Below are 12,970 nucleotides of genomic sequence, written 5' to 3'. Positions count from 1 at the left end.
CAATCCACGTGACCTCTGAAGTTAACTTGTTGGCATTGCATCTTATTTAGGGATTTACAAAGTAAATCAGATGAATCCATTAAGATTTATTTGTTCAATTCCAGGTTCATTTCACTTTGAAATTCATCACTAAATGATGGTAGGTGGGGGGGAGAGTTTTCCAAGACACCCCAGATGATTTTTTTTTCATTTCGTCTTCTGACAAATTCTTAAAAATGAGATATGTATTAACAGTATGTCAATTAGATAAATATCAGATTTTGCTAGCACAGCAGCAGTACACAACATTAAGTCTCTGTATGCATCTAAGCTTTATGCAAATAAGGGGTTATTTGCATAAAGGGGAAAGGGGACCTCACTAATTAAAGGGTTTTAGCTGTTGGTTTTGCAGGCTAATAAGCTCAGCGGGGCTATGATGTGTTCCCCAACAACAAACTGTACCACTGTGAGCAAAACAATAATATCCACAATGCAAAACTAATTAAAATCAGCTGCTTGAAGCGACCAACTAATCTCTGTCTTTTTTGTAACTGGTCCTTACAGAGCTAACCCCCGTCCGCACCACACACAGGAAATGCACAATCAGACATGACATAAAGAGGATTTTTGTGCATCACCATCTTCCTGCACGTGCCTCATCATCACCCGACATAAGACCCCCTGTCTCTGGGTTGCAGGCTTACATAAAGAGGGTTTGTCATTGGGAGAAATCATGTGGCTTAGTGCTGACATTCCCCCTCGGAAGAGAGAGAAAAAAAAGGCAACTGCAGTCGTGCACAAGAGGGGGGGAGGCATGAAAAGGCAGAGCTAGCCAGCAGCTCATACAGTCTGAAGGAGGGAACAACGTGTTCCATGACCCAGGACAGAAGAGAGAGGCGGAGAGGGAGAAGGAGGAGGGGGAGAGGAGCAAGAGAGAGGTTTTTTTTTTTTTAAAGTGAGAAAAGGTAGGAAGAGAAGGGAGAGAGGGTGCATGAATGGCTGCCTTACAAACGGAGTTTTAAAATAGCAGAGGCGGCTGAGGCGAATGGGAAGCTCCTGCTTTAATGTGCCCGGTTAGGAAGTTGTAGAGTTGATGCAAAAGACCTAAAAGTGATGCAGTCATTTCTATTTGCTACACCCCACTTTGCACTGCAACCAATACGTGAACTCCTGTCACAGCATTACACCTGTCGGAGGGGAAAATCTCTCAGCAAACATCCCGTTAATACAAACAAAAAAAAACTTTATACAGTCCTAAACTAGACTTCCGTGGTTGGACAGCTTCACCAGAATAAGAGCCTCATAATTCTACATGTCACGATCAAAATAATACTTCAGCCAAGGCTGCTTGTTAAAGTGGCCTGCGCAGATTCCTCTGGCCACTCTGTCCCCCTCCAACGCTCAGACATCTGAATGGTGCTGAGGATTTCTCTTTTTCCATCATCCTTGCGCAGTGCAGAGGCTTATGCCGCGGGAGGAGAGCACAGATCTGCATTGGCTCGTGCCTGAGATTTATAGGGCTTTGCTGCTGAGCTCCGAGCACTGTCTAGCGAGCGGGCTGGGGGTGGGTGGGGGGTGAGAATATGTACACCAGCAGTATTTCTTTCCTCCTATAGAGCGCAGTTAACAGACAAACAAAAGGCCCCCTCTTGGACAAACCGATGACTTCACGCAGGACCGAGTCTTTCCAGCAAAGGAGGCCAGCTGATTGACTCATGTGGAGAGAAAGTGTCACGTCAGTGGCAACAGGATGACATTTTGTGGAGTAAAACAAAAGACGTGAGCTGCTAGTTTGACCTTTTTGGGAGATCAGGTGGGAAGACTGATAACAATTTCATGTCTGCACAGCTAATATGAATACACTAAAGTGCTGAGAAGTAGTTGGAACCTTTAGTAAAGTCACAACAGTCGTTGTTTTCAGCCGTCGATAGAAAACGAATGCCGACATCTCTCTTATTTTTAAAGAACGGCTCCATAATGACTGCTCTCTGAACTAGTTTCTACTCGATCTGCTTTCGTATCTTTGAATTTGATAGCGTGAGCTTGGACTTTAAGCAGTGCGCCAACATCTTTCCACTGCTACATCAAAGTCATACAGTGCAATCCTATTCTGCCCATTATCTCATCAATTCAAAGTTATGTTGACTTTGCTGAAATCCAATCCGCAATGGCTAGATAAGCTGAGCGAGCGTGGTCACAGTGTGCACCTCTCTGGCTTTAATGGGGACATTTAAATCCAGAGCTTATCATTAATACTCTCACAAACAGTGCTCTTGTGCACATACTTCAAAGACCTGGATGAGATGCAAAGGATAGAAGATACTAAACCTCCATGTATGCTATATGTGCTGTGAGAGAGGAAAGGCTGCGACTCTGACACAAAATGTAACGAGACAGGCCGCTGACAGCAGGAGGAGGAGGAGAAGAATAAGTAGGGAGAGGAGGAGGAGGAGGGCTTGGCTGGATGGATGAAGGGGGACACAAACATCTGCTCTCCTAAAAACAAATACAGGCCCCTGAGGCTCTGAAGCAATTGCAGAGTAGTCGGCGGTAGAGCAGAGGAGCGGCGAAGTGAAGCGTCACTAATCATCTCAATTTGAGGAAGTCACTCACTGGATATAATCCCCACACGAGTGCGAGAAGATAAATCAAGCCCTGAGTATTGGCGTGCCTCTGCAGCACTTCTCTGCTGCCATTATTTCAGCCTTTCAGCATTTAGATAAAGAGGGGGATGTAGATGACATTCAAACAAGTCTGGCACAAGGTAACTACAGGATGCAGAGCAGTATGTTTGCAGTGCTCAGGCTATGCCATGCAAACAACAACCACCTTCCTCCTCCTCCTCCTCCCTGGTCACAGACAGAAATAGCTCCCTAACATTTGACGCTCATTGCCAACAATAGTGATGACAGTGTTTAGGCGACAGGAGAGGGTGTGAGCGGCAGCCCCGCACTGACCAGAGCTTACTGTTCACACCCCCTCCCACAAACATCAAATAGGGATGTTCCATTTAGTTCATAAAAGCAAAATACCAGTATCATATAAAGCTGTAAGAGCTTGCACGCTTAAGGGCATCAGAAACACAAACATCTACCTTTTATCTATTTAAAACTGTTATGTGGAACATCAGGCATGCAGCTAACTCAGTGCACCATTTGCGATGGTTTGGGGTCTTGTGTCTGGCCACCTGATAAATGCAAGTGTAACTGTTAAGGAAGGTATGTCTGTCTTTAAAGAACCAGATACTGCACTATAGTAACCAGTAGGTAAATGTGTCCTCTGGTACTGAGGATAGCATCCTAGAGATCAGTGTATAAATGATCTCCAGAATAAGGTGATAATTGAACAAACTAAAAAGGCCTCTTTAACATACCGTATTTTCTGCACTGTAAGGCGCACTTAAAATCCTTTATGATCAGCGTTGCTGCTTTACCATGTGTAATAATTACGTTTAACATCCAGGCATCCATGAAAACAGAATTTATTAAATTTAACGGAGTTAGAAGTTAGCAGGAAGTTAGCTCGCTAGTTTCCACCTAAACATGATATAGCATGTTCTGACTGAGAGATTAAAACATACGGCTCTGCTATCACTCCCAAAATAAATAAAGACAGAAAATTAAACAGCAGTGACGTTTGTAGGGTTACTGAAGTTGGGCTAGCTGGTATAGAGTGATGTGCTACGTGATCGCTAGCGACATAACATAAACAGTGAAGCTAGAGGATGAATGCTAACGTTTTTCGACGCGATAAAAGTTAGCGTGAGGGTTCCCGATGGTTAGGGACAAATGCAATCGCATGGCAGGATGCTGTAAACGGACCAAGCTTCAGTTACGAGAACAACTGAGATAATCCATCCACAATACGAGGTTAGTCATTAATATACTGCAACAACATGGCAATAGAGCAGCTGCAAGAGAATTCAACGTTAATGAATCAATGGTACGGAAGTGGAGGAAGCAAGTTTTGTTTCCCTTAATGCACCTTATAATCCGGTGCGCCTTATCGTCCAAAAAATACGGTGAGTCTTTGAATCCACTGTAACTACAACAATATTCCTTCTCCATAAAAGTGCCATGAGAATAATATGGCAGTCAAAGTAATTTCAAACTCTTTAAGCATTTTGGATCAGATTTGATTCTATACATGCAGTTCGTTTGTTTTTTTTTCTCTGGTGACCAAAGAAACTAAAAATTAAATTAAACTCTAAAATCAAAAACAGAGAGGCCAATAATAGACCCGTTACAGCATAGGAACAAAGAGCACAGCTAGTTCATGTTTGTCCTTACTCCAACCCTCTCCTTGCACCAAGAGAGTATTACCCAGCCCCTAAATTCAGTCTCGGCCACAATATGAGTCATCCCTGAACCAAAACGCTTTCATAACTGTAGTCACATACTCCCGGCAGTTAAATGTGAATCAAGGCGGAAAGTGACAGCCATCTTCCATTCGGTCAAGCTTGGAAGGACGTTTAACACGGGGAAAAAGGCAGATGACCTCTTGATGCCAATCCCACATTTGTAAATCATTCGTCGCACAGCGAGATGCACACACACACACATACACAAGTGTGTGTTCTTACTCTCACGCCCGGAGCTATTAGTGCTAAAATCTCTGTCACCAGGCATGTGTCCAAGCTCCCTCTGCCAGTTAATACAGAGAGTGTGATATAAACAGAATATTTTAGCGGTTTCTCTCTGAGTTTTGGGAGTGTGGTTTAAAATTAGAGCAAGAGATGAATTCCCTCTACTTACTGATGAATTCTACACAGATCCCCAGTCCTACATGTCTCCTCCCCTTACATGGCGGCATCCTAAGCTCATTCATTCCCCTAAAAGGATGCTGCATTTTTTCCCCCCGTGGTTTTGGATATTAGTAGACCCAAGCCTATTCAAAATAATCCTCCCAAGCTAAAAAAGAGAGGGGGATGTTGAAAAATGGGAGTGGGGGATAAATTGGCAGAGATTTTTGCAGGTCCTCCAGATGCAGTGTATTACCATCTGCCTATGGAATGTCAGTTATTTCCAGAGCGTCTTTAATAGCTTCCCTAATATGACACACTGTAGCTCCCAGGCCAGAGGGAGTGATGTAGAGGCTTTGAGGAGGGAGGCGCGACTCTGATCCGCTGCCAGAAAATGACACCCGAGAGCCTGTGCAGAAAGGCGAAAAACTTTCACACTCCTCAGGTGCTCACTCGAGCAAACACTTCTGGGGTTAAAACTCTTGGTGGCCAGTTATAGAGTCATTACACGCTGTATGTGTCTCTCTGTGCGATGCCTAAAGGTGGTTGCTAACATAAACAAACACCTCTGAGGTTGCCCAGCATGATCTGTGGATTCTGCGTAATACGAATCTTTGCAAAACTCCAAAATGGCGATGCACCTGAGGTGATATTTATTGGTCTACACTTTGATGTCTGATGGGAAAATAGAGATTATGGCATGAGAACCTACTATTACCTTTAGGGGGGAAGTAGGATTTGCTCTCAGCTTTGTGGGGCCAGTCTACCACCAGGTGCCCATAGCGACGGAAACTGTTGGTGATTTCATCTGCGAAAATAAAGAAAAGACAAGAAGGAAACATGAAATTGAAAGATTCTCTCATGGTTGTTCATGTAAAATGTATGTAAAGGAGTGTATGCAGAGCGGCTTTCTATTTTTTGCGCTATTCCTTCTGCAGTAGTCGCTACTGCATTAAACGGGAACAGAAGCCGAGCACATCCAGTGTGCACTGGAAACTCATGCATTTTTCATTCTGGTTAGGGCAAAGTATTGTGCAACAACTCAGTAGCACATATGCTTGTTCACTATATTGACACAGACGAAAGAAAAAAAAAAAAAGACACAAAATGGATACATATAAGTAAATATCCCAAATTAATGACAGGTTGTTGTTAGGTCATAGATGTTAAAACATAGAAATCACCATCATTAAAAGAGAAACTTGGGACTAAGAGACTAAAAAAATGAAATCAAAATCAAAAGTAGATTAGCTCAAATATGATAAGGATTGCAGTGTCCCCCACCTCTTCCCTATAGAGCCAATCTGTAGCCGAACTGCAAAACATAACTAGTCGTTTTGTTGCAGTGATGCATGTGCACAACCGAGGCTGATGGTGACAAGGGTATCTAGGTTTTATTATGGTAAACATAAAGGTAAGTGCACCTGCTGTTTTTCTTGGTAAAAGCCCAAAGCCTTTAACCAAGATGGCTGCCAAGTGGTGAGACTCATGCTAAACCTGTTAAATGCTAGAGGCTAAACTAGCTTCACTAATGTTTAGCATTTGATCATGAAACAATATTTTCACTTCGACTTTGATAAATTGGTAAGATTCCTTTTCTTTTTTTTTTCCTTTTTTCTAAAAAAAAAAAAAAAAAAAAAAGTGATTTATTGGGTCTAAATATACGGCAAATTTAATTCTGCATTTTTACTGAACAGGGGCTAAAATTCATACACTTAGCAGGTACTTTCTACGGGTCCATAAAATAATACATTGCGGGAAATGCATTCATTCATTTTCTCACAGGGAGCTTGATAGAAAGAGTGTGTGTACAATAAATATGATGATATGACTGGAAGCTAGTTAGCTTAGCTTAGCACAAAGACTAAAAACAAATGACAAATGTTAGCCTTGCTGAATTCATTGTCTTTCTAGTCTCTTTGCTAAACTAGTTTTACAAACTGCTGGCGTTCGCTTAATATTTTCTGAGCACTTTATATGTTTTTATAAAAAACCAAAACAATAAGAGCATTTCTCGGTATGTGCTATGATTAGGGAATGGTTAAGTGTGACAGTGTCAAATTGTAGAAATTGTAAAAGTTTTAATAGTTGAAGTTCAAACTGGCGGTGTGTAAATTATAATCCTCAACAAGGAGTGTCAAATTGCCCTCAAGTACGACTCGCATATGCCAGTTTAACTTTCAGTGGCAAACAGCCAAAAACACAGTCTGCAGTTTGTGAAACTTGGAAGTTTTAATATATCACAGAGTGGTGCTGACACACAAAGAAAAGAAAAAAAAAAAGAACCTGTCATTAAAGGATTGTGTTTCTCCAAATGTATAAATGAAAAATAATTCTTCCTCTACCTTCGTCTATGTCAGGAGGGAGGCCTCCAACAAAGACCTTCCTGGAGTAGCGCTCCATCCTCTCTCCGTTCTGACCACGGGTTGGCGAGTTCAGGCCTGGAGTTAAGGAGGGATCACCATGGCCGTCGTCAAGAAAGCCATCTTCATAGGGAAAAAGACAGGAACGACCTGGGAGAAGAGGAAGAGAAGAAGGACACCAGGAAGACGGACGGGGGAAAACACAGGAAGATGGAAACGTAAGAGAGAGTGTTAAATACGAAAAAACAGAGGGAGGATGTGAGAGATGTGGTTTGTAGTAGCAGCAGCAATTTTAATATTGGAGATTACCACCATAATTCTGACTATAAGCTCTGTCTGCCGGGCAGTTTTCTTCCACCTCTTATTACGTCCACTCTGACTCTTATGTGATAAAGACGTTATATAAACATGCAGATTTATATCTGAACTATCAGAAATTCTGCAAAAGTCTCAGATTCTGCTGTAGTGTTACCTAAAAGGCTAATTGTAGCTTTTTGGAGAATTTAGGCAGACATATATGGACAACCATGCTAATGGTCTTCAACATCACCATATGGTTATAATGTCTGTGTGTCCACATACTTTTGGAAACAGTTTCCAAATCATGTTGTCACAATGTTATGCTAATCATTATTACAATCAGGTTTGCTAGCGTTCAGACACCACACTGCACGGCTGATAATGAGAATAGGTGGAGCTGGAACTGGTGCATTACTTTAGAGTATTGTTTTAAATTGTGGCATTCAGGAGAACCGTTCGCAGCGCATTATCAGACCTTTATTTGCGTCCATGTCTGTACTTAGGGAACAATTACAAAGCAATTTTATTCAGGCATGATTCACTGCATGTCACTGGCTTCACCATGCTAATGCTATAACCTTTAATCCCCAAGCCCTGTGCTGCAGTGACCTTACAAATGTCACACAGTAGCTTTCCTTTTTACTCTAGAAGAAAGACAGAATTGGTTAAAATGCACATCAAATCAGAAATGAACCCTGCTGAAAGCACCCATCTTTGCCATCACGATGATTGGGTTACTTCTGAGTCAGTGTACTCTGTAAGGAAACCCTTAAAATCGATTTTGGAAGCACTTCAGCCAAACATGCTGGAAGATTGTTTGATTTGAATGATACCAAAGCAAAAACTGCTGATACTTTTCTTTTAAGATTTGAATGCATTTGCATACAACACCAATAATTTCACTACAGATCATATCGTAAATATTAAAGATGGAAATCTGACTCAGAATAGAGAGAGAAAAGAAAATTGTCGGATAGATTTTTTTTTTCCTCTCACCATCAAGCAAAATAAGAGTCATACAGAGAGATTTGATGGACCCCTGCACCCCTTCCTAATTAAATGCACAACATGGAAAACACTGTGTTGAAATTAATATGATTTCATTCCATCACAGCACAGGTGAAAAGCAGATAGTGACACCACACTAAGACCCCCCTCAGCCTCGGAGAAAGAACACGGCCGACATGGCAAGCAGAACCCCCAGAGAAAATGCCACACGTTACCTCTTCTTCGGCCATAGCTCCGGGCTGCTTGTCAGCACAGTGGGGGAAGGGGAGAAACACAAGGAGAGACAGAGGGTTGGGGCAGGAACAAGGATAGGAAAGAGATATAGAGACATGGGTATTGTAAAAGAAGAAGGAAAAAAAAACTAGGAACATCTCTAAGGCAACAGTGAAACCACAGATGGCCACACCTAAGCTTCAGCAATGGGACGGGAGTGATTATTACAGCCTGGCACCAGCCTTCAGTAAACCTGCTGCACCTGCCTTTGCAACAGACAGATACTGCACGGCAGGCAGGGAAGGCGATAGGTGAGGTTTGGCTACGGAAATGACCGAGATACCCGACAGCATAATGCAACGCCCCAGAGCTGGCGATTGTAATCTTGGCTTAATAAACCCGCAGTGGCGCGAGTCCGTCCTAATCTTCTGTGAATATTCACAAATGAGGCCATAAAGTGGAGTGCATGCAGAACAGCAGGTAAAGCAGGTTAGTCATTATCATGGCCTTGGTAAAATATTAAAAGGTGTTCTTAGGTCTGGGCTTGCAGACCAGGTCCAAGTGGAAACTTCCCACAGGATAAGAAGAGTGTACGGACGAGGTCGGCAGCGTTGGGGTTCTGAAAAGGATGGCATGCAGACGGGAGCAGTGGAAAGCAGGCTGTGATGTCACAGCTCAATTGATCCAAATATACAGAGGCCAAAGTACAGCACTGTGATCAGCTAGATCCCCAGCTAGACACGTGCGCCAGCTTTTAAACTGACCTCAGTTATTGTTTTTTTACATTTTACTGCTCATTTTACTGCCATGAAATGATAAGCTGTAAAAATATAGATAATGGAGGATATTAACAGAATTTGCTCACGTTTAGCCTTTAACAAACTGAATTTAGAATAAATTCATTATTAGAGTCAGAAGGGAGGGGTATTCAGGATATGTTCACTCACTAATGTCAATCACAAATGGTCAGCCTGTGAGTGTTTTCAGTCTTTGATTTGACAGCCACCCGTCGTTCGTCACATAGAGTTTTAAAACACCAAGACTGTAACAAAATTGGCATCTTCTGTCCTACTTCTAACCATTTTAAAATTCTTTACTGATCAGAGGTCATGTGATAATGTCTCCATCAACCAAACCTATTAAATGTGGAACTAACTAACTTTTAATGAAACAGTCGTTGTCTTTACGTGTGTTCTGTGGTTGAGTTTGTAGACATTTGTAGCATTTTCTATTATATGTTGTCAGACATTTGAAAATGTGAAAAAATTTTGGCATTGGTACAAATGCCACTTAACAGTGTTGCTTCTAAGTCTACAACCTGCTGTGTTTGATTTTCATTCACCATACAAGTCTGTAGTTTACATACTGGCCATACTGAAGATAAAGATGCTGAGACACAGTGACAATAAAGCTACCGAGTAGATCTAAGGGAGGAGAGCCACTGACTTATAATACTGTATCTGAGGCCAAAAATTAACTTTCATGCTTCATATGCTTCATAAGTTTTGAATGCAAGAAAAAAAATATCATTTCAGGACTTAATCTCTGAAAAGTTCCCACAAACAATTTAGCTTTCAATCTCGCTGTGATCCAAACTGAAGCCACAAAGCACAAAGTAGGCAAAATGCGGTGCAAATGCCAACAAACAGCAGGACACCCTCCTGCCCCTCTAAACTCATCAGTCACAAAGCAGACCTCAAAAACCAATATGGGCCTTTGCATTGTGAGAGCCCCATTATGCGACTTGCCCCTCTGGCTCCTCTCAGGGAGTATATATTGTCTCTGAGCCTCTTCTTCCTCGCTATGTTTTCATTAAGAAAAGATCTGGCTCACCAATCCAAAAAACCTGGGCAGTGTCTCTACAGCTTTGCCCTCTCACCGTCTGGCCTTGGCAGAAACAAAGTCACCTAGCAACCAGGGCAAAATGAAAAAAACGTTGTGCTGGGAAACCGTCAGATGCCTCTCTGAGAGAGAATACAGCCAAGGAGGGAGAGGAGGAAGGAGAAGAGTGAGGGGTTAAGAATACGTACAAACTTCAAAATGTGTGGTATCTGAGAGAGAGAGAGCAAATGCTTGACAGGAAACTCTTTGTTTCCTCTGGGCATGATGAGTTTGATGCGTCCTTCTCTACTCCGCTTCAAAAGCCTCAGAGACACTTCTGCTAAGCTGTCAAGTGAACAACACCAATAAATCTGGAAGGAGGACCTACAGTCATCACTTTCCCATCTTTTGTTTTTCACTTCAAGTTCCAACGCCATCTGCAGAAAGCAGAACCCTTGCAGGTTTTTACAGCCTGAAGTCTCAAAGCTAATGGGATGAAATGAAGGAGAAACACAGAGTGAAACTCTCAAAGTTGAAACCAAAGCTTCCCCTGTCTACACCGATCACAGGCTGCGGAGTCAGCTGACAGACGAGGAAGATATGGACAGATCTGTGCTCGCCTGAGCGTTATCCCATGACACAACAGTTTAACATCAAACCGAGGCATGTTCTCCGAGAATAGAGATGATGAAAAGAAGAAAATGGGGAAGGAGCATCGGCGTTGTCAAGATGCGACAGTAAAAACTGCTTAGCTGAGAAATTTCCTTCTGCCTTTGCCCATTTCTGCACCCTGTAGGCTGACTGAAAATATCCAGAGAGGAAACCAAGGCTTCTCGGATTTGTTCTGATTACCAGTCATGAGAGAGATCCTGTATTTTTATTTTTTTTACTGAGGTTTGTACCCAAAAATGGAAAAAAAAAAAAGATACTAATGATAATGATAAAGAAATATATCTTTAATAATCCAGGAAATCTCATCCCAGATCCCATCAAACAAAGACCATTTAGAAGGAAAGACCTCGGCTGAAAAATTCTGTGGTATTCAAGTAGCTGCATATGAGATAAAGAGTTGATTTTCCTCACTGTTTCATCTCCCGTCACTGTTGGGTCATCTGCCATCTGTTGGGACACTGAATCTAGCCTTTCGGGGTATTTTTGGATGTATTTTGAGTGGTTAGTAAATAGCACTTCCTACAGTGTTAAAAGGTTTGTCTTAGGTTTATGGTGTCAGGGAATCCAGGGCTTCGTAGAGGGTGGGCAGGTGTACCCAGCTCATACTGTCAGTGGCCCCTGTGGCGAGGTCATATGTTTAACATGGAGGTATCAAACAGCGTGCCTCCCACTGTTGGTTATTTTTGAACACAGAGGACAAAAAAGCAATGGTGACATTTATCTTGAGCAATAATGATCAGCCCCTACAATGAAAATGTGACTTACTGTTCAATGACATTATGTGGTCCGCCCCAGGATGATGAAAGTTGAGGCCCATACGTCCTGCCAAAGAAAAAAAAAAAAAAAAAAAAAAAAAGCACGCTTTTTACAAAGAAGGGAAAACGTGGAATTTTCTGATAAAAAGTCAGCCTGTCGACAGACATTCATTTTGATCTTCCACTGTACTGTGTGCAATGGGAAAATGCCAGCCAGGATGAGCATGACACAAACAGCAGACACATTTACACAACTTGGTAGAATGGCATAAAAGACAAACACAGACAACAGATGCGGGAAAACGAGGTTGAGACACACATCCTTTTGTTGTCACATATCTCATATGCACACATGCTCGAGCAAACAAAACCAGCTACAAGGCTAAGAATTCATCAAAGCTGCTATGGTTACAGTGTGCGCATGTTACAAGAACCATCTATCTTTGCTTTCTTGGAAGTAAGGTGTCTAAATGAAAGACTTCCTGGTTATCGTCCTTCTTGTACAAAAAACAAACGACAAAATGCACTACCTAAAGAACCTACCCATTTTAAATAATAAAATGTTACCTTACAGCCAATGTCATTCACAGTGACAGCCACAGAAACTCAAAAATATCAGCTCTATATTTTAGCAACAACTAAAGAAAAAGGGAAAAATAAAGCAACATATTCACAAACTTACATTTCACACATTAATATTAAGAAAATACCCTTTTGGTCCTTTATTGTTCACCTATGCAAAGTGTTATTTCAGTCACTTCAGCGACAATTTGCAAAGTGCTGGGGTTGGAGGGAACAACTATGTCCCTATAGGTTAAGTGAACTTTGACTTGCTTACACCATAGCCAGTCTCTTAAACGCTTCAAAATGTGCCCACAAAAGACAGATACTGGGGACAGCGAGGGGGGACTTTTCCTGGCTCGTGAAGAAGAGTGGAAGACGCAGATAGACCTGGTTGAAAACCAGAGAGGCAGGCTGGAGGGAAGGATAAGGGGGAGGCCACCCTGTAGCTTCACAGATGTGCATTTCCAAACTCCTCAAACCCAGTCAGAATCCAGCAGACATTAGGAGCTTGGAGACAAACAAAGCCAGTGCATTCACATTCAAGTGTCAGTAAC

At 42.1% G+C, this 12,970-nt stretch overlaps 1 protein-coding gene across 8 annotated transcripts in view; it reads right to left on the bottom strand.

Moving 5' to 3' along the window:
- cpeb3 (cytoplasmic polyadenylation element binding protein 3) overlaps positions 1-12,970 on the bottom strand; it is a 39,552-nt gene that overhangs the window by 9,198 nt on the left and 17,384 nt on the right. For 5 of the 8 annotated variants that reach the window (XM_085368914.1, XM_085368912.1, XM_085368910.1 and 2 more), the window contains 4 exons: positions 11,863-11,919; positions 8,607-8,630; positions 7,066-7,233; positions 5,439-5,528 (listed from right to left, as the gene is read on the bottom strand). In XM_085368914.1, coding sequence (XP_085225040.1) covers positions 5,439-5,528; positions 7,066-7,233; positions 8,607-8,630; positions 11,863-11,919 — 339 coding nt within the window. Of the gene's footprint in view, positions 1-5,438; positions 5,529-7,065; positions 7,234-8,606; positions 8,634-11,862; positions 11,920-12,970 lie in introns of all 8 variants that reach the window. The other 3 variants (XM_085368911.1, XM_085368913.1, XM_085368915.1) reach the window with 2 other exon arrangements.

Source organism: Diplotaxodon limnothrissa, linkage group LG13 (assembly GCF_057381915.1).
Source record: "Diplotaxodon limnothrissa isolate DT_005_m linkage group LG13, D_limnothrissa_male_GT1.1, whole genome shotgun sequence".
Lineage (NCBI taxonomy): Eukaryota > Metazoa > Chordata > Actinopteri > Cichliformes > Cichlidae > Diplotaxodon > Diplotaxodon limnothrissa.
The sequence above is the reverse complement of the archived record's forward strand: the minus strand, read 5'-3'. Positions and strand labels throughout refer to the sequence as shown.